The 22586-nt window shown below is 41.3% G+C and overlaps 1 protein-coding gene across 1 annotated transcript in view; it reads right to left on the bottom strand.

Annotated features, from left to right (window-relative positions):
• The window catches only part of gas7b (growth arrest-specific 7b), a 61724-nt gene that overhangs the window by 22140 nt on the left and 16998 nt on the right, over positions 1-22586 (bottom strand). The window contains exons 2-5 of the mRNA XM_031873870.1: positions 17037-17151; positions 7153-7230; positions 4930-5018; positions 2691-2744 (exon numbers count right to left, since the gene is read on the bottom strand). Coding sequence (XP_031729730.1) covers positions 2691-2744; positions 4930-5018; positions 7153-7230; positions 17037-17151 — 336 coding nt within the window. The remainder of the gene's footprint in view (positions 1-2690; positions 2745-4929; positions 5019-7152; positions 7231-17036; positions 17152-22586) is intronic.

The following is a 22586-nucleotide window of genomic DNA, read 5'->3' as shown; positions in this document are numbered from 1 at the left end:
CAGGGAGAGAATACAATTTAGCACATTATAGTATGATGACAACTTTGCTTGGATGCCGCTGTACTGTACAGCAGCACTGTTGGTGCTCCATGTGTTCACAGGCTTATACTATGGTATTCAAGGTAGTCTGCACTTGGTTGCTCTGGCAACACTCTCATCTCAGAGGCTCAGAGAACAAATCAAAGCAAAGAAGACATTTCCAATGGACCCAGTATTGTTGATTCACATTTCTATCCGCCCGTCCTTGGGGACACTTGTCAACGCAGAGCCTTTGTGGTTCTCAGCTTTTTGGGATTCATCAATCAGCTCTCTACCACAACACTCTAAACTTCTGCTCTGGCCCACAGCAATCAGCACAATGATTCCCAAAGATTGCCTTTAATTATCTTGGTGCAGTTAATTGTGTGCTCGCTCTGCCAGCAGCAGTGAAGTTGAATCTGCTGGCTGCAGGTCTCCCTGCTGTGAGCTGCTGGGTTCTGCTTTGGAGTTACACTCGATAGGACCGAACGTAATGCATGGCATTCCCCCTTGTGCTCGGTGCACTGCTTTTATACTTTTCCTTTCACTTAAACCTCTAGGGTTGTAGGGGAGCCAGAAGACAATCACCGCTTAATGAAATGCATTCACACAAGATAATCAAATACTCTGAAATCAAAGCTGATACAAATGCACACAAGGCTCAGGTGTGACAAGTCATCACTCTCAGGCTTAGCAGAGCAAAAACTCTGGTTTCCCATTAAAATACAAAATGTTGCTGTATAGATTCTTCAGCGGCAAATTCAATTTGTCATGACAAGGAAAGAAGAAAGGAGAGAAAGAAACCTCACATCTCATAAAGAAAATAAATCAAAAGCCATGTCTTCACAATAAAGATACAGACAGAGACCAGGTTCAGCAAAGACTCCAGGCTCTTCTCTCACATTCATTCCAATTAACCTCAGGAGGAGAGAGCCTGCAGCGAGGATGCTCTGTTTCTATAAAAAAAATGTCAGTGGCACCAGAGAGCCTCATGCAAAGACTCTATTTCAGAGCACATCGACAAATATGGTTCTGCTGATGACTATTCCAGAGACAATATTCAGATTGAAATACAAGAAGAAGAAAAAGGCCTCTAATTCAACCTTATCATGCTTTATGAAGCTTTTAATTTGTTGGAGGGCATGGCTTTCCATTGAATCACTGCTAGAGGGGCTTTAAACTGACCCCCGCTTCCTTTGGTGAAGATGAGGAGAAGGCTACAATGAAAGCATTCATGCACACACTGCATCTGGCACATTCTTTCCTGACCTTCAGTCATCTCGATCAACTAACCATCCACCAAACCCTTCCTCAGAGTATTGGACGTCCAATCTTAGCTTAACACTCATAATAGGCAGCAGGCCTGCCAAGCTTTGGTTGCCCAAGTGCTGCTAAATAGCTAACCTGCACTGTAAGAATGCTTCTGCATAACTTTTTGCTTGGTACTTGTACTGTAACCTCAGTCTTTTAGCCTTATAGCATGTACAGTATGCAGCTACAAAGATGATTTTTAAGCCCCTCTTACAGGGTTCTCGTTTTTAAAAGATCAGATTACAATCAGATGGTGCTTGACCACATGAAAGTAAAGGCACACAAAACACATTAAGGACGGATTGTGATCCGATTGGATCATTGTTACCACATTGAACACAAGAAAAAATGCAATTGCATTGGCAGGTCGGGTGGGTGTGGTTATTAAAAACATTTGAGCTGGACAGAGCAATCAGATCTCCAGGTGTAAATGTAATCGCCTTAAATCACATCTAGATACAATCTGGATGGGAGGTGCATTTTAATGCCTGGTGTAAAGGGGGTCAGAGTTAACGTTATCTTAAGCAGATTAAAGCTAGCAGTGACAGTTCTCTTTTCAGCGAGCAAAATCGACAGACTAAAAACAAGAAGCTGCTTTTGTCTACTTCTGTCTGAAATTGAGTAAATCTGCCACTCTTACTATTATAATCTGCATATGTGCCGTAGACAAGGGTCACATGACCTCTTCAAGTCTTCACCTTTAGCACACAGTATCACTTCTCTTTCTCTCTGCGTCTCCTCTTGTATCCATCTGCTTATCAATAGCACCACCCTGGTTTCTATGGAAGCCAAGACATGCAACATGCCCCCCCCCCCCCCACCCCCTTATCTCAAGCTTGTGGTTTTAAATGTACAGTAAGAAAATAAATCTTGAGAAAATAGAAGTCAGAGAAAAATCTATAATGTCAGAGCAGCAGCACCTCTACAGTACCGAGCGTAAGGCCCAACAGGATGCGATGACCTGACAACAGAGCAGAAACCATCTGGATGCTGAATAGGATGATGTCACTGTGTATCTGTAAGCAAGCACCAAACACTTGTCAAAAGAGTGAATGGGTAGAAATATAGAGAGAGCAACACTGAAGAGGAAATGTAACTCTTTTGCTGCTGTCCTATGGTCTGATATAGTTTGTATATAGTCCCAATGTGTTAAATATGTGTATTAATGTATTTTATGCCCACAACTGATGCAGCAAAAATTAAATCCCACCTGGGTAATCTACACTCCTGGAAATCAAAGTAGGGGACAAACATACTCCAGCTCTCCTCTGCTGGTATCAAATGTGGTCCCTCAGGGTTACTGTATAGAGCCAGGGTGAGTTCATGGTAAGTTAAGAGTTCCCTTCAGTTGCCCCACTCACCGTGACCGTGGTCTCCTTGTTCTGTTTTCTGGTGGAAGACGTTGATCCTGGGCTCTGCGGAGAGAGGAAGGACGCTCCGTCAAAACCTCCGTCCTCCGTGTCAGACATGACTCCTCAACATACACACACACTCACTGGCACGCACACTAACACAGTTGTTTTCCTGGCGAGTGCTGTTAGCGTCTCTCTGCTGCTGCTGCTGTGTTTGTTTGTGTGTTTGTGTACGTGTGCGTTGCTGTGCAGAGTAGGGAGGATAGTTCTGCAGAGCAAAAAAGCATGGTTGGCTTTCTCTCTCTTTGTGTGGGAGTGTGGATGTATGTGTGTGTGCGTGTGTGTGTGTGTGATTTTAAGCTTAGAATAGAGTAATTTCCAGCATCCTAAATTAACCACCAGAGTGATAATGTATGGAGGGGATAGAAATTATGAGAGAACAAATAATATGAAGTAAGATGAAAAGTATAGGGGATTCTAGACCTCTTCTCCTACAAAAAATGAAAGATAGAGAAAAGAATCCGCAGTAATGAACGCTTACTTAAATTTTTTGAATGACTGCACGAGTGTAAGAGGCAGCCAAGGAGAGAAGTGAGGACACAGAGTGAACAAGTGGTGGGTGGAGAACTGCACCCTGACTGCCTGGTTAATTATGATCAATGGAATAGATACTCTAGGATGGATTAATCTGCTCTAACTGCCATCAGCCTCTCCATTAATGATGAGAGCGATCTGAAATGTGGAAAGACTACATCATACATCTTTGGTATCAAACACAGACACTTTTTAATGACTCTATAAAAATGCTATGCTAAAGCTGAACTAATCAATATTTTCATATTTACAATAGATTAATTGACTACATGTAATAGGAAAGGGAATCATCAGTTCCCCTGACGTCTTATAGCCTGTTGTTTTTGTTTTATGGCCCGCTGTAAAGATTTGACTGTTTACATGTACTCTCAAAGATTGGCTCGTGGGATACAAAAACACCCACTTTCACTTCTTCTCTATTTTCCCAATGCACAGCCATTCACTCCCACCTCTGGCATACCACTGTGCCAGGAGGAGAGCAGATGGGAGCTCTGGAGAAGTAGTCCGCAAGCGGTGGGTGTGCTAGCTTGCTAACGCTAATTCTTGTCTCATTTGTGGTCTGAAAAACAGTAGCTATATCAGTATATCCATGTACCGTACGTATTCATCCTAAAACAACAAACCAAGATGAGCTTTATTCATATGTTATGACACTGGTCAAATAGTCTTTGTAGGCTATGTGAGGACATTATTAGCATCAATGAATGTTGAAGTGCTTGCTCTAAACTATCTGGCTTTGCTTGGCTAGCAACCTAGCTATAGTTAGTAAAAATGACTTACGTTAATGTAACACTATAGTTAGCTTAGTTTGCCCCATATGTTTCAAAGTCACATAATGGTAAAATTATTTAAGAATGAGTTAAACCGTACTTAGAACCAACTTCATAGCCACTGATTCAACTGACACGAACAGGACAACGAACTTCTGGGCAACAAAAAAGAAAGAAAGTCAATAGTTCAGGCTCTGGTAACTGGTTGTTCCTGTTGATTGATCTACGTACGCGGCTACAATCAGACCTATCTTGGTGCAGCATGAAGCTGTGTGCAACCTGTCGTGACTGATAAACTTAGATTTAGCATTAGCAGCTGAAGAGTTGGTGGAGACCAGAACAGAGCTAAAAGGAGACTGAGTATTAGACCAGGTGGCCAGAAAAACAACTTGCTTTGATGCTATCTGTGTATGTAAACTATTTGAGCACATATTAGCCATAATCAACTTTAGAAGGTCACAATGTGTCAAATGTATCATTTCCAGCTTAGGCTACTGATCAAAAGTAGCCCAAAAACAGAAAAATGCAATTCCAAAACCCAGCTCTTGTTAAAAGAAACTCTATGGCCATGGTCTGAAATTAGCACTTGCCACCTGCCAAAATGCAGGTAAATTGTAGGCAGTGGCATCTAAAAGGCCACATGCCACTTTGGTGGACAGGAAAAATGCATCACAGAAAGACACATCTAGTAAGGTTAGGCATCACTGGATAGAGCTAGTCCAAATGATGTGCTCTGTGCATGAGAAATGGCGTTGGTGTAAAAAAGGAAGTAGTATGATGCCGACATGGCCAGAGTTTATGCTCACTCCACAAATGTTTTCGACTGCAGTGGGTGTGTAACATGCTGTAAAGGAATAGGAATAACAATAGTCAGACAGCTTTACCTGTGGCTCTGTGCTGCTCTTCCTAACCAGACTGTTGTGTGAATGTTCCACATGATGCAAGGGACTACCACCTGAGTGAAATCCATTCACTGGAGGGAAATAAGAGGAGGAGGGAGAAATCAGGACAGAGAGAGTGAGAAATTTCATTAGTTCTTTGGTGTCGGCAGATGGGCTGTAAACTTGTGCTGATCCAAGGAGATTTTACTTATCTTTATGAGTGAAACCAAGCCAGTGCTGAACTGTCATTTAGTTTTTGTAGCTAGATAAATGTCTTTAATGCGGCAAGCACAGATAGTCAAAAACAAAGCTCTGGATTGGTTTAGGCTAGCTATACATAAATCATCACTAAGTTTGTGTGTAAAGTCCTTCCTAAGTTAAGTGCTAGCTAGTTTTAAACTTACAAAATTGTGTTTCACTATTAACTAATTCATGTCTTAGCGAGTAAAGACTATACCAGGGGTCACCAACCTTTTTTAAACTGAGAGCTACTTCAAGGGTACCGAGTAATACGAAGGGCTACTTATTTGATACAAACTTCCTGAATAACAAAGTTGCACAGATCACCTTTTAATAATAATAATATATGGGAAGAGACTGTTTGATTAGATGTCAGTTAATTATTCCTCACAATAATTATTAAGAATGATTTCCACAACAATGATGGTACACATATATATTTAAACATGCAACTTTTATTTCTGTTAATCTGTTTCAATATTTGAAAGTCTGAGATATCACATCTCTGATATTTTTGTATCACATGATTAAAGCCGGTTACTTTTGCACATAGCGCCTGCTGGTGAATGATCCAGTGGTAATGTAGAAATTTTGTGAAGTCTGGGTCACCTTTACATTGCGCAATGAAGCCTGCATGCCGGCCCGTCATCGCGGGAGCCCCGCCTGTTGTCACCGACACCAGCTTTTCCAATGGTACCTTTTTCTCCACGAAGAAACTAGTAAACAGTCTCGTCTATAGCCGAGCGGGGGATCCAACCCTCCGAGGCGCGCGAGCGTCTTCGGGCGCCCGCGTTCAAAACCTCTAGTCTGGGCCTTTTCGATCGGATTGCCCCGCGGCCTCTTCCGAGGATTTACGGACCTGACGACGGGGTGCGCTCACGGCGCGCGTCTGGCGCCAACGGGAAAGGCGCCCGCCTTTCGGAACCTGAAAACCTAGTGCGGTGCAGCGGCCTCGTCCTGGCTGTCCGCAGTGCGCCTCCGGGTACCCAACTCTCTTATGACAAGAAATATTGACATTTTAAAATCTACACTAATGCAAGCGTTTTTGATTTAAAAAGAACAGCAACTACAATTTTAGACGAGCTCCATGGTGACTAGTGCTATTTTTACAACAGGCCTTGCCTGCGACTCAAGTGGTCCCTGAGGGCGGGCGACGGGGTGCCCGCAGGCACCGTGTTGGCTACCTCTGGACTATACTATATAAAAAGGAAGTTGCAGTAGCATCACAAGCTGTTTCATAACTGAACTGAACTGATTTTAAATGTAAATACCATGAGTTAGAGTGAGTAGGACATGTCCAATTATGCTAAGCTAACCAACTTTACATTATTTACATAGTTTGCTGAAGGTTTTGTAATTTGAGGCACATCATATTATTTTTGCAGCCTATGAGGTGAAATTAAAAATCTGCCCATTTGGCATCGCTATTAAACAGCATTTTGACCAAGTGTCAGATATGTCAACCGTATTCCATATTAGCTTCCTCTTTTACTCTTCACATATTAGCAAGCTAACGTTGTCAGTTGGTTTAGTTACTGTACATAACAGTTACAAGTTCAGTTGACTACACAGCAGTTACTAGACGTATTAGGGACAACTAATCTCTACATAAGAACTGGTTTCATGTTCTATTTCAAAGTATCTCAGTATGTATCAGACACGTTGCTGTTTGGTTGGGAAGTGATACAAATGAATGGGGGCTGCTCCGAGCCTTTGAGCACTTCCTCTAGTGGGAAACGCCACACACACCTTACTGTCTCTCTCTTTTTATCTGTCTTTAGAACTGGGGCCAAAAGAAAGACAGACGGGGCTTAGTGCTGCATTTGCAGTTCCACATAATTTGTCACAGGAAGTGTGTTTGGAGTGCATGAGTGTTTGCTTTGTGCCACTGTGGAATTTTAGAGAAAATCACAACCCCAGAGCACTAAAACTTGAGGAAGGTGAAGTGATGAAGAGTTGAGATGAAGAGAGAGATATTTGTAGAACCTGTTGGCAGGGAGTTCTTGTGTCGGAGGGAGGTCCTGGGGGTCCCAGGTGCACTGGACGGTCTCTCCCATGTCGTCTCTGATGGAGTGTTAAGGAAAAAGGGGGAGATGACATTAGGAGAGCAGTACCAGTTCTCAAATTCTTTTTGTCAATATGTCAACAGTGTTGAAACTATTTGTTCCTTTTGGGCAATAATAAGAGGAAGTGATTCCATCTGCGGGCGCAAACTAGGCACTTGTTTCAGTCAGCAGCTAAACTATAAAAAAGGCACAGGTCTTACAGTACAGTTGTTTTTATGACAATGTGACTAAAATGGACTTTTGTTTCTTCATTTGTTCAGACATTGTTCTCACGTTCTGTTTTGTCCACAGCCGTCGATTTCTGTCGACACAGAAGTGTCAGCGTTTTCTAGGAGCAGTTTACTCACTACAATCAGAAAAATATGTCAGGATAAATGGTAAATGGTCTGTACGCTTTTCTAGTCTTTCCAACCACTCAAAGTGCTTTCACACTACATGTCATCATTCAGCCATTCACACACGCAGGAGCTACCATGTCACCTGCCCATCAGGACTATCTAACATTCATACACCATAGGCACAGCTACGGGAGCAATTTGGGGTTAAGTGTCTTGCCCAAGGACACATGGACATGGACTAGCCGGGGATCAATCCGCCGATCCTCTGATTGAAGGACGACCCTGCTCCCCTGAGCTCTCCACAGTATGAGTTGCTATTTCTACAAGTCAACTAACAACAACCTGTGCAGCTGGGTTCATCTCATCAATGCATGCATTTTTGTGGCTAGTTTTCTGATAGAGCTAGATAGCTAGCTAAATTCTGAAGGAAGAAGATTCTTAATCCAGCCTAAAAAGCTCTGATTGGGTGACTGTCTCAACCTGCTGATGAAGCCGCCAATGAGGACAATACAAGAACAAATCAGAGATAGGTCTGGAACCCGGCAAGACCACATGTGGGCCTTGTTATCAATCTCTTGCTCCATAATTCCTCAACTTTTCTTAAACAGACTGACAGCATCTGGCTAACATTCTACATTTCAACAGTCAAGTTGGTTAAAACTATAACCATGACACCAACTAGTCCAGGGGTCAGCAACCTTTAATCCAAAGAGCCATTTTGCCCTATTTTCCACCAAATAAACGCATACATTTGGAAATGATCATGTGTTCGGTACTTGATTGGTTCTTAGCAGTCACAACGTGTCCTTCCCTGATTCGTCACACCCCTATCACGTGACCCTTGATTATCAATCGACTACCAGGTTAATTCAACATGGACAACTGATTACAGGCATTGCTGACCTTGTTGTCTTTACTAGCAGCTGTTGTTCAGTTAAAGTCTGCATTATTATGGAGGAAGCAGCTGCTATTGGATCGATTAGTGAGCGGCGTGTCCAGTGGCGTTATCAGACCTTATTGTTTATTTTTATTATTTCTTAACTATTGTGAAGTCCACACACATAAACTATAAAGGAACAAAACAGTAAATGCTCTCCAGTAGGACAAAGACTTCAGCCACCAGCAGCTAAGAGTGAGAACAGAAACAACGACACAGAGGAAACGAGTGAGAGACGTGTGTTGACCACATTTATGGACCCATAATCTAGTAAACCTTATGTGTAAGTGTTGGTTTTAAAGTAAATTTGATGTGTGAGAGAGAGAGAGAGAGAGAGAGAGAGAGAGAGAGAGAGAGAGAGAGAGAGAGATAGAGCAAGACCCGCAGTGCTGTAACTAAGTCTGAAAAATAAAACGTCTACAACTTTCCACGAAATTTGTCTGTTTGAGTTTACAGAGGAATATTTTCAGTCATTCTTTAAGACTACTTTATTACTCTGTCATATTTTTTAAACTTAGCAACCAATCTACTTCCTGTTTACACCGGCACCCACCCGCATGCCCAGTGTACGTGAATAGTCACGTGATATTCGTTTTCAGGCGTTTTAGTCTGGAAGGAGATCCTCTTGAAAACGATGCTGAAACGTGTGGACAGAAATCGTTTTCATGTTAAAACGTAGTAGTGTGGATGTAGCCTCAGGGAGCCGTGGGTTGCCAACCCCTGAACTAGTCATTAGTTGTATACTATTTCTTGCTATAAATGTTTTGTTTGTTTCATTTGTCTGTTTGAAAGTTTGTTTGTGTGTCGTCATGGATGGCTGTTTATGTTTATCATTATTATTTGCACAGATCTGAAACTGTAACATGTAACTTTAATGATTTCTTCAACTATCAATGCCCATCAAAGGACTGGTGCTGTAAATGAGCTTATATACACGTGTTCAGTACATCAGACTCCTCTGTACTTTTCCTTTACAAATTAATAAATAAACACAGCTAAGTATTAAGTTACGGTACTTCTGTTTTTAGATTCCTAAATAGAATGAATTATATATATAATATATCTCAAGAAAACAAGTGACAGCAAACTATAGACACTTATGCGCTCCCATTGCATAACATTAAAAAAACAGCTGGCCACCATCATGACTAAAAGCTGGTTAAAATATCCAAGTCCCAATTTTATGAGGGTTTTTTCTACAAGAACTCAGTGCTTCAAGATGAGTCATCAAAAACATGTTCACATTTTACAAGAAAAGAAGAGAATTTCTATATGTATGACTCATACTTAGCATGTAGCAAGATTGAATTAACAGATGGATAAAGGATTAGCATTTTGAAAACGTACTCATTGCACTGTCTTTAATAAAAATGTATTTTGGGATATGTTAACTTGATTGACAGGTGTCTCTGCAACATGTGGTGATTGTCACATGTACGATGTGCTCAGATTTATATTTTGTGTTACAGTATCTACCAAGAATACTTTTATCACATCATGACCAGAATCAACAACAACTCCGAGCTGGAAAACCATACTTAAATACTAGCCGTGTGTGGAAGAGCCTCATGGTGATAAAGAATGCCTTGTTCAGAAGCCACATGCCCCTCCTCAGTAAAGTGACTCTGGATAAAATCAGGTTCCTTTATCAATCATCTGCTGTCTTTTATAGTAAGGCCAGCTAAACACAACAGGTACAAGCTATTCACCAAATAAAGGGAAAGAAGTTTCATTTTGTAGGTTTGTAAAGTTCAACTGAGCTCCATAGTGGCCCTGATACTTCTCCATCATCTGTCCCCATTTGACTTCTGCTGGTGAAGATGCTGCAGAACAGGGACCGACAAAGACCCTAATGTACAGGGGCTCTCTTTGATTTATACTCCCGTGTCCATTCTCACCACAGCACCGAGCTTAATGAGCCCTTTACTGCCAGCATAGAAAGAAGAGGCACGGACATGTAAAGAGCTCTTATTTCATTTGGGCTTTTTGACCGGCTCTGCTCTATTTAGCACTGCTTTAAAGAGGAGACAACTGAGCCAAGCCCATCAGCTCAAATGACACGCATGGAGGGGATAACTGGCAGAAGGCTTATGGAGAGCGGCTGTGCCTTCACATCTGATGTAAAACACCAGCGCGCAGCCTTTACTCACTGGCCCTAAATGCCTCCATTTCTCTCGTTAGCTTGTCATAAACAAATCGATACTGTGAAAAATATGGGATATTAACTTTGGGTAATGAGTGAGGACCATTTGGGGTTCCAGCGAGAAAGTTTAGCGAAGAGAGTGTCGTAGAATACACTTTTCAGAAACTAATATAATGAATGTTACACACATCGTTAAGTCGGTTATATACCGTTACAGACCTTTTTGATATAATTTTTAATTGAACACGTCCTTTCAATATTTTTCACTCAAATGAAACATCCTTTTATATGTTTTGTTCATGTGACTGTAGGTATGAGGTGTGAAATCCCAAATGTTGGCCACGATGTCAGACACCTGAGTGGAACAGGTTGAGTTTCTAGGCAACTGGCTCCTGAAATGCAGATTGTTGATCAGTTCTGTCAAACAGGCATTCATACAGGTGAGAGATCAGACTTGGCACCTGCCAGAAGAGTCATAGCTCCAGATACAGTGATGCATATGCAGCAGCAGCAGGAGTGATTTTCATCAGCCGCCTCTTCAAAGACGAGCGGAAGTCGAAAAACTAGCCAATTACTCAGCTCAATTAAGCCACTTTACCCTTTGTGGAATAGCTAATCTGCACTTTTCAGGCCTAACATGGATCTTAATGATTTGAATTCATGATATCTATTCAGGTTTTTTTATGGAACATAAAAAAAACATCAGTTTATGCTTCTCTAATTCACCAAACATCAGTTTATGCTTCTCTCATTCACCAAAGTCAGTCACATTTCATTCCGCATGCATCTGTGGTTCAGTCAGCAGAGTGTAGCAACGCTTCAGCGGCTGGCAACTGAAGACAGTAGCTGCATTGTAGCAGATGTGTATAAGTGGATGTATGAATGAAAACAGTCAACAGCAGGTCGAAAAACAAAAAACCTGGCATCAGCTTAGTGCCCGCCAGCCACGCCACAAGTGATGCAAGACATCTCCGATTTTGAACGGGGAGATGCAGAGAGTGGCCTAGTTATAGCTTTGACACAGCTATATTTTATTCATGACCATATGACACTTGGCCTTGATACATTAGCTACCTACTGTCTCTGACTATGATCAGTCAAAACAGCTCATTCAAACTGCTCATTCAAACTCTGTATCATCCCAAATAGGAAAGTGAGTGGTTAAGGATCTCCTCTCATAGCAAGCAGAAGATACACTGTAGCTATTGCAGCATCTACAGTTGTGCAAGACGATAACAGCAGATGACGGCAGGCTGGAGTATGCATTTTAATGACAGCTGAGCAGACAGTGGCATTGCGACTTAATGAATACGTTTACATGCACTTTCATATGCCACTATTATTCCAGATATGACAATATCCCGAATTTGATGTGGCTCATATGAACATCCTATTCTATTTGGATATTCTGAATTAGGCCTTATTCCGAATGGAGCATTTTTCCGATCACGACGTGGGATATATTGATATTATTTGGGTTTTAGGAGCATTCTTTGGACATGTAAACAGCACATTCAAAATATGCCTCTCAATAAAGGACGTTTTACGTTATTCGTAATATACAAGGAATATACTAGAGTATTCATTTTCATTAACCATGTAAACAGCTTATTAGGAATATTTTTTTTTCGGAATAAGGGCAAAAACCTGAATATGTGGTCCATGTCAACGAAAGAAGAAGAAAGAAAACCACATTTGTTGATGTAAATTTGTGATGCAAATGACAATCCAGCCATGCAGTGTAACAACGGGATGTAATATTGTTATTATACAATGTTTATGTTTTTCTATTTTAGCAGCATTAATGAAAACCTTTTTCCCACAAGATGCAGCTCAGCGAGGGTTACCAATGTGACAGTATGGGCACTTCCACGCTGGTTAAAAAAAAAACGTAAAGAGCTTCTTTTAATGCTAGCAAACTAATGATTGTTGTGTTCCAATCAAATTTGGATAGTGAACCTCAAGAACATGTTTTTCAGAAAAAGATTTACAGAAACAGAAGCTTGTGGAATAGTGGCGACTCGCTATGTGCAGACTAGCTAACACAGTATTCAGTATTAACACTTTCTAGCTACAAACAGATATCAGCTGAAGCCTGGCTCTCTTTGAGTTGAGGGGCTGGCTGCTCTTTAGCTGTGATAGGAGGGTGACTGTATTGTTTATGCAAATATAGGTTTAAATGAAATGGTTTATACTGATTTTGTGTCAAAAAAAATATTTACAGGACATATCTGTATGAGAATATCATGCCATTTTATTCAGCGTGGCTTTGTAGAACAAAGGCAGTAAAACTGCCTGTGCCTTAATCATATTCTTCCGGGCGAAAGTACAAAAGTTTGCCGCGCTTCTCCTCACACAGTGTTGCCATCACCTGTGCAACAAATACATCAAAACGTGCGGCCTGATCAGGAATCGTGTGCCATCTATTTTTTTTGTGAAAAACTGAGCAAAATTTCTCCATTCACTTGAATAGGGTTTTGGCGTGAAGAGAGCTAAAAAAAACACTTAACTTTGGGCCCATAATGACTAGCCATACATTAACGTAGAAAAATGATTTGAAGTTCAAAACATAGACAAAACGCTGGACTTTATTGAGCCAAATAGACATTTTGATAGCTAGCACAGTTTTCATTAAGTCAACATTTAAGTTTCAGGAAAAGTTTGGGTCCGTTTCAGATTTTATAATGGGTGTGTATTGCACGGAATGTTCAGCGCTAGAGTGATGACATCACGGTCAGGGTGGAGCGCAGCAGGAAAATATTCTGTGATTTTTCCAAACAAATTGCTCCAGGTCCCATCATTTTTACTCTTTATACACTATTTTTGGCCAAAATGATTGGAAATGTTGTGTCTATGGAATCCAACGGACTTACACATTTGGCTCAAAGAGCCGCAGAGCGACATGAACTCCAACCAACTGCTCCATTAGACTCCATGTTAAATCTCACCACTAATTTCTCAAAGAAAGCAGATGGTACCAGGTTTGTTTATTGCCCTGGAGCTCACATTTTTAACACCACAAACATAAAAATCACATCAGCGCGTTCGGCAGAGTGTTATCTTTCTCATGGTACCCATATTTTGGCACTCAGACTCCTGCTTTTTGTTAAAAGGAGGCAGGAATTTTGTTCAAAATCACTGTTTAGTGTAACGTTTCTTAATCAGTCTGCCTCTACAACCTCACCATGGCAAACAGTTACACGCACGCATGCTCTCTACACACACATATACACACACACACAAATGACTTGGAGATATTCAGTCAAAGGCATTGTCAGACCTCCTGTCTGTCTCTCTCTCTGTCTCTCTCTCAATGTGTGTGTCAAACATTATGATTCCGTCTCCTCCCCCCCTCTCTCCCCCACCCAGGCCCACCCTTTCAAAATAAAAGCCCCACAGAGTGAATTCTAACTGGAATGCTTGTGATGAAGTCTGTCATTTAATATCCTCTGTGTATGCGTCAAACATTATGATTATGTCTCCTCTCCCCCTCTCTCCCCCACCCAGTCCCACCCTTTCAAAATAAAAGCCCCAGGGAGTAACTGTATCTTAACATGAACCTCAGAATGAGGTTATTAAGCAATGTTCAAGTCTTTCCATCACAAATACAGAAATGTAATTTCCAAAGGTATATATCTAAGGTATATATCTCAAATACAGAAATGTATTTTATTTAATCTTTAGCTTAAACAAAAAATAATCTAAAATGTATGAATGTAGTATGAATCTAAAATGCAGAAAAGAGAGAAGCAATATCTCAATTTAACCTCAATGATACTACCGGTAATATTGGCGTATATACAGTATATATAGTATATTGCGACATCTTCGGGCAGTAGAAGCCACACTGTCAAAATTTCTTGTGGAATTTTCTAGTTTAATTTACAAACCAAATGAGGAGTTGTTCATAGTTTAGTATGAGTCAGACGTTATTCAAAAATACCTGGAAACTGAAGGGATGGTCTGTGTGCTGTACATCTACAGTACGTGTGCTGGGATTGTTGAGTATTCGGACTGGTGTGTTTATAAAGCAGCCCACTGGTCAGGCTGGGATGAGTGGAGAGTCTGGTGCAGACCACAGCACCCTGTACCGCTGCACCCAGCAACACAGGAAGGAAAACCGAGAAAAAAAACACGCCCTGACGCAAGGACATGCAGCCCTCAACCACGCACACTGCTCTGTTACTATAGCGATGCAGAATCATAAACACACACACACACACAGGACCGTATCTAATCTTGCTGAACTTTACAAAAACAAAAGGCTTCAGCAAAAATAGCAGAGATGCTATAAATACCAGTAGTTTGAGCAAAACTGTTATCAGATGGGTTTGTTTGGAGACAGTTGCTGGGGAGGTGAATGGACAGGACCACAGGCCTACAGTGAGTGTGTGTTAGCTGAGCATTCTCACTTAAGTCCTGGAGGTTTTGTGTGCCCTCAGAGACCGGTTTCACTACACCACAGCAACAATCTTCTGACCAGCTAGCGAGAGGTCACTACGTCTCCAAGCTTCTACCTCCAAATATTTTCATGTGCCACGTTGTGGTGTGACTAGGCTTTAAGAATACCAAAATGTTCTTACATGACGCCTGTTGTCACTCCGTGTGACTGGTAAACACTGCCTCTCAGAATGGCAGATTGGTAAATGGACTTGCATTTATATAGTCTTCCGACCACTCCAAGCACTGCACACTGTCAACTTTCACCGATTCACAACCACATCCATATACTTGTGGACTGGAGGATCCAGGATCGAACCGCCAATCTTCTGATTAGTTGACGACCCGCGCTACCTCCTGAGCCACAACCGCCGAGAAACCTGCACTTTCTAACCTTTATTATATCCCGAAGTCAAAGGCACGACAAGATATAAGTATCATCAGTCAGGTTCTGCAATGAGTTCACTCAGGGAGAGTAAAAGCAGGCTATGTTGCTGTGTCTGCGGAACAGATGAGGGTATTAAGCTGTCTCTATGTCACTGTGTGTGTGTGTCTGTGTGTGTGTGTGTGTTCATGGAGACACTGAGAGGTGATTGTGCGTACAGAAACAAGGCACTATCAGCAGCAGTATCAGATCTTCTGCGCCCTCTGTCTCTCACTGGTACCATGACTGCTGTACAGACACAGTGTATGTTACCTCCATTACTGACAGATGAAATGGCTCACATATTCTTATGATGAGTACAAGCTCGTCGATGGAACATTCTTCATGAAAGATATTGCTTTGGCAGGAAAGGGTTTTACATAAAGACTAAAAGGGGAAAATGAATGGTAAGAAAAATGTCAGGAGTCACCTCACAGAAACCTGTTTTCACTTAATCTTTTGCATGTTGCCTTTCAGTCACTTTGATAAGAATGAATCACAGAACAGTCCTCCCATATCACAGTAGTGAAAAAAGTACAAAAATGCCCAATGACCAATCTGGATTTGGTTATTGACTAGCCAGAATGACTTACCAGATATCTTGAATAAAAATTCGGAGACGTCATAATGTAATTACGATTAGTCAAAATGACATATTGAAGACGTGCATTCGATATAAATGCTAAAACAGCTTGCCATACAATGCCACAAGGGAGAACTGAATTGTTTATATTAATAATCAACATTTTGACTCGTGAGAATTGAGTTGTACATATCACTAATTAGAAGTACAAGTTGTCAAAATGACATTATGGACATGTTGACTTGGAATTATAACATGTATAACACAATTATAACATCTGTAATTGAGTTTGAATAGAAGTCCATGGTAAAAGTAAATAAGTTACAGATATTTATTATGAATGATTCCACTAGTAAGACAATAACTGTTGATACCTAGAATTAACATTTTGACTAGTGGGAAATTAATTGTCGATATAATTAATAAGAGTCATTATAGTCACAATTACATTATGGATGTGTTGGCTTGGAATTATGACTGGTCAAAAACAAACTGTTGATATGAATAATGAGCTATTACCACTACTGGTTATCTGTTAAAATGGCTTGTCATAGAAGGGTGCAGCTGTCAGAGGGGGGGTTTGGCATGATGTGGGCAAAGCTGAAAACCCATTTCTGCAGTCTAAAACGTGGATGTTCTGCCTTACGTTTACACAGTGAAAACTTGTTTATTATAACGAACATGAAAGAAGTTGCTCAACATTATGGAAAATGCACTCATTTGCTTTCTTTTGGAGAACGAGATGAGAAAATCAACCTCGTGTCTGTGCATTAAGTATGCAGCTGGAGTCAGGAGGTGATTAGCCTAGCTTAGCATAAAGGCTCCAAGTAATTAACATGTATCTTGTTGACTTAACCCATACATAAGCAGAATGTAAAAACTTTGATTGTGGTTTTAGGAAGAATGTGTGCTGGACTGTTACATTTCATTGGCTCTTACCGTTGCTTGTGGTGTTGACGTAGTATCGCCCTTGTGGAGACATGTAGCATCTCCACTGAGGAGGCAGGGGGTCTTTGAGGTCCTCAACAGGGAGCTGACTCAGAGAGGCTGTCCTCTGTCAAAACAGACAAAGCGAGTTTGTGTCAGTAACCACAAACAGCACAGTGGAGGTGAATTGAAAACATGTTGGATCAGCAGACAAAGATTTATTTCTCAAGGCTCTGTCATTGGAATAATTGCTGGAGATAAACAGATAACAGAAATTCAAAGAAAACCATGGATGATCGGGCTGCACAACAGTTGTAGACGAAATGTGCAGCGCTCAGCTTGGGTTCAATGTGGTTCTCATTTCCTCAAGTATTTCACAACCAGCAACCAATGACATCATAGCGGAGCAGGCTGCGATAACACCGCTGCCACACAAAGAACAACAAAGTGCCTCTGAGACCCTGAGCTTCAGAGTCAGCGCTATGTGCACACAACATACAGCTGAAGAACATAGGAGAACGTGCAGGCAAACAGCACACATCTGCTCCTGATTAGCAGGAAAACAACAGGCTGAGACCACTGTAGCACAGAGTGGGGATGATGCTGTTTGGAGACTTGGGAGAGCAAAACGAAATTCCATATCAGCTACAGTTTGGTTATCGGAGTTCATGCCAAGTCACTGAAGCATCTAGAAGAGGTTAGTGTAACTGCAAATCAGTCCAGTCTCTACAGGCTGGAAATTAATTTAACAGAATAGAGTAGGAGAAGGAGGTGGCTTTGCAGCCATCACGGACATAAACATAAATGACCGTTTGCTAAACCCCATCTCTGAACAGCCATTGCCCAATCATAAATTTACAACCAAAACTAAGGTTGGAAGGTCTGCCAAAATCCTTTCCCAAATCAAAAACAGAAGTAGTAAAAGTGTAAGGAATGGATTTGACTATGTGTTTGTCTGCTCTAATGTGAGCTGCAAACGTTATGTTTCTTGGAAGTAACATTACTTCCAAGAAGCATTTCATACTACATAAAATAGTCAATGTTTTCAGCCAACTCATGGATTTCCCACTCCGACAGCCCGCCCGCGGCCGTTGGAGTGTTTAGTATACATCTGTGTCATGTACACAACTGCTATGTAAAAGGTAGGCACTGATGCGACATATCTTTGGTAAGCTAAGATTCTTGTAATTCGATTTATGCAAACCATTTCAAGATACAATCACAACAGCAGGTACACTCAACGCCTCTGTCAGACCACCAACCCACAAACAAACGATTACAATATCGATGCAACTCAAATATGAAGCTTGACAGTAGTTCACCCATCGATAATATTCCAACAAAAATGGTCTTGTTACATTGCCAAAGGTCCAGACCATCGAATCCTGTAAAATATTTAGTCCAAAACACATTATTACATCCATAAATACCCACGGACTGATGTTGCATCATTTCAAATTAGCCGGCAGATATGCCTAACTATCTATGTATTTTCCAACTTAACTCCAGTTCACATGTAAATATTATCGGTCTCTGTATCGCAAATTGGCGGCTGCTGTCTGACGTTTCGATTGAGACCTCAATGGACCCAATAGGAGCTTCCATGTCCTATCCACAGCCTAGAACAGCTAACGAGAGTCCGCATTGAAGGACAGTGCCTGCCCCTCTTCTTTCGTGTAAAGCTCGGGCCAATTACAACCGATCGTTCTGATGACTGGCGCTTCGTATAGCCAATGAAATTTCAAAAATAATGATATACAGCTTCAGGGGGTGGATTTAGAGGCAGAACACGGAAGTCAACTGCGAAACCGCGAGTCAGGTCGCTGTGTCCGTGCGGTAAATGCAAAGTGTGGTTTTTCAGAGTTTTGGAGAATTTAGGAAAGTAAATAATGGTGAAATAACTTATAGATAGCTGTATTTAGACATACATAAGATATAGCTTGAATTATGAATACAAATTTCTACACAGCCTAGGTATGTTACTATGGTTACCATGGGTCCCCAAATGTCCTTTTTTGGAAAGCGCCTAGACATACCTTTAGTAAAACATGTGTAAAATATTCATTTTCTGTGGTATTGTTATCAAATTTGAACTTGGACTAGGTAAGGCTTCATGCTGTGGTCCCATTGTGTGTTTCAGCTAATAAGTCCCAGTTATAGTCATCTGCAGGCATCTGTTTGCAAAAAAATATTCAGGCGGAAATAAAAACTTTCTACCTCAGTGTGTTCCAACTTCTATTAGTCAAAACCAGTAGCACGTACAGTGATTCTGACTGTTGAGGAAAAAACGTCAGAGTGTTACCTTTCAAAAGACACCAAAACCATGCATGTACTCCAAATGGTTCAAGAACAGCTTTCAATTTACTTTGGGTATGCCTTGGATAGGCGTTTTAGGCGAATTTTACAGGAGTGGTAACAGGATTTATGAAATGTAGCTTAATTAGCTTGCTAGCTATAGCTGATACAATCTGCCTGTGACAGTTTTCATTCCAGCTGTAAAACTTGAGATTAGAAGCCTGATTTCGTCTACCTCTGACTGAAGTCAAGGTCCCATTGTTTCAAAAATGATGTGTAGTGAATCCAGCAAACGCAGCAACAGTAGCTAAGACTCAGCAGTCGGTCAGGTGGTGATGCATTTGGACCTGAGATAAGGTATAAACCAGAACAAGCTATTTGATGTTTCTAAAGTCTCTACTCTGACTCTGAGAGGTCTTGGGATGCAACACTTTGGGAGATGTGTGGATCAGGGCATGTGATGGGAAACAGAAATGCTATTCATCATCACTACACACTGTCACACACCAGGGAGAGGACAGATCAGCTCTAAGCAAACCTTTCTTCATGGATATTATCTATATCATCACCTTTGTCTTGGTAATCAAGCAGCACTGAGGACGGATTTATGCACAAACTGCTCACATGCATCACCTCAGCAGAAAGTTATTGTTGGCCCTAGCTGGAAGAAGCCAGAGCTCCCAGGTTCCACAGGACTCCCCGGGTGACTTATGACTGCATGTAATTACACAGTCTCTGACAGCGCTGCAGCCATGTGTTCCCTTTGATGGTCTCGTGGTCACTGTTATATTTGTCCTTCGTGTGCTTTGAGAAACTGGTTTTCTTGAATAGTCAGTCATTTCCAACAGCAGTGAAAAGTAGTAATGGATCTAACAATTGGTAAACTCCAACATGCCGTTAAAGAAATATGAGCTATTTCCAACCACGTCAGTGACACAGTATCTCATGTTAATGTAGGGAAAGAAAATGGAGAGAGAAAATGTCAACATGAAGGCCAAACCACAGATACAGCTAAGTGCTACACTACATGTATGTGTGCAGAGGCCAGGCACCCTTCAATTGTCCAACATGGGTTATTATTACACATTTTTTTCACTGTTTCAGTGTATAGCTGGGTGAAAACAGCACAGAGTAGGCAATAGCAATGTCTCCATGAACAAATTTGATTATTTTAAGCATTACAATAGCTGTATGGAAAGTGCAAAATGAGTTCCCTTAATTGGGAAGTAGTGAGCATACGACCTGGATTATACTACAAGTCTGTTAGAGTTTGTGAAGGGATGTGTGCATATAGTTTTACTTATGTTTCCCCTCAAGAAAAACTTGTTAGCTCCGTCAGCACTGTTATCTATGAGCTGCCGGCTCAGGGGTCACCATGTTGAGAACCTTTAGGAGGCAATCAAAATGCTCCTAATCTCATATACCGTATAGCACCTCCTTTCCTTTGGAAAAAGTGAATATTTCCTAACTTTTTCACTTCTCTCTGACTCAGTATGTTACAGGTCTTACTGCCACCAGGGGTTTTACATGGTTTGCACTGATGTTAATGGAAGACACCTCTGTTAAAATGAATCCATTTTGCTTAGAAGTCTCTAAGAAAGTTCCTCACATTCAGTGAGTTTGGGAATGGGTGATATGGACAAAATACTCCATTATGGTATTTTGATTTGATATTGAATTATTGATAAATATAACATGATTGAAGTGATTTTTGCTGTTAAATAAATTGAGAAACTGTTGATGAAGATCTAAACGCTCCAGGTTCCCCTCTACCGTCAGTTAGACTGTGTTCATGAAATAGCTTCTTTACAAAATAAACTTGTCTCCACAGATAAAAGTCCTGTGTTTGTTTGACCCATCCTACACGGGCCCCCCCGCCCTAAGTCGACTACCACACTCTTCATACTGCGTGAGTTGCTCTGAGCGTCTAATAATGACATGGATGGGTTTACATTGAATTTGGTTGAAAGCCTGATTCGTCTCATACAGACGCTTAAGGATGCCTCTGTGCACTGACCAAGCGTCTCATTTGATGAGTTGGGACTGAGACCAGAATGCATATGATCATCATCAGTGAAATGATACCACAGTATAGTTTTTTCTCTGAGAAATGGTCTCAAGAGCAGGAAAAGACAGAGGGCAGGGGGCCGCTTATAGTCAAGAGGACCCGGATGATTTGCAAAACTCTTGGACATGGAGACATTTAAGGTTGTTGACGTGGTTCATTCCAGTGCTACGATTTAAAAAAACTCAATGTACCTCTTTATCTACAGTGTAAGTTTCTGTCTCAAAGCTTTGCCTGAACATTGTTGAGTCACATGAGCCCCACACATCTGACAGTCCTGTCACACACTCAAAACTAAACAGACATGAGTGAGAGAATGGGAGCACCTTGGTGGTGGGGAGTATGACGAAGCTCAGAGCCAGCTCTTCTCGCCATATGCAATATTAAATAATGCACCATTCCAGCTGGTTAACCTTCTAAACCCCAGACTGCCTTTGGCTCCACATTCACAGCATGCCAGAAAAGCCCCTGGCAGAGAACAGAGGGACCCATCGATGACCGAGGAGAAGCTGCTGAATGTGAGCTCCGCTCAACAGTCTGAGAGATGAACCTGCATTCGTCATTGCAGCAGTCCATTGAGAAACACCATCCTGAAGAAAACGAGGAAGGAGGAGGAATCCACCCAGCCTGTCCAGACTGTCCTGTCTTGACCTGTCCTGACTTTAGTGATTCATCATTATTTTGTTCAATACGGAACATGAAACAAGCTTTATTGCACTTGGAAATTCTAAACTTCAACTTCAACTTTTAAACTTCACAATCACACAATTATGTGTGATGTGAGAGTGACAAACCTACAGAGAATTATCACTGAACTCAGTAGTTTATTTAGTGGTTTTACAGCCACAGGAGTTTCATTTATAACTTACCAACAAAACGGGGCCTGAACGCCACTTCACACGCAAAAGAAGAGAGAATCTGCGCACCTGTACGCAAACTCTGACCCATGCGTACGCACGTTAGGGAGACACAGAAGGTGAGGTGGTGAATTAAAGCCAGATTGTAGAATATGAGAGGCATCATCAAACGTATAAGGACTCCCCTCTCACAGTTAATTTAACTTCATAACACAGGTTACTTACAGATCCACTTTATCGTAACCATTAAGACCAGCAGTGTCATTTGTGGTAGTGCCTTAACTATTCCACAAGCACCTTTTAATTGTAAAAGATATAAACCAACTCAAACCTCAAATCAAATTC

Source organism: Anarrhichthys ocellatus, unplaced genomic scaffold (genome assembly GCF_004355925.1).
Source record: "Anarrhichthys ocellatus isolate YVR2014 unplaced genomic scaffold, GSC_Weel_1.0 scaffold76, whole genome shotgun sequence".
Lineage (NCBI taxonomy): Eukaryota > Metazoa > Chordata > Actinopteri > Perciformes > Anarhichadidae > Anarrhichthys > Anarrhichthys ocellatus.
Note: the sequence above shows the minus strand (reverse complement) of the source record. Positions and strands in the feature narration are given on the sequence as shown.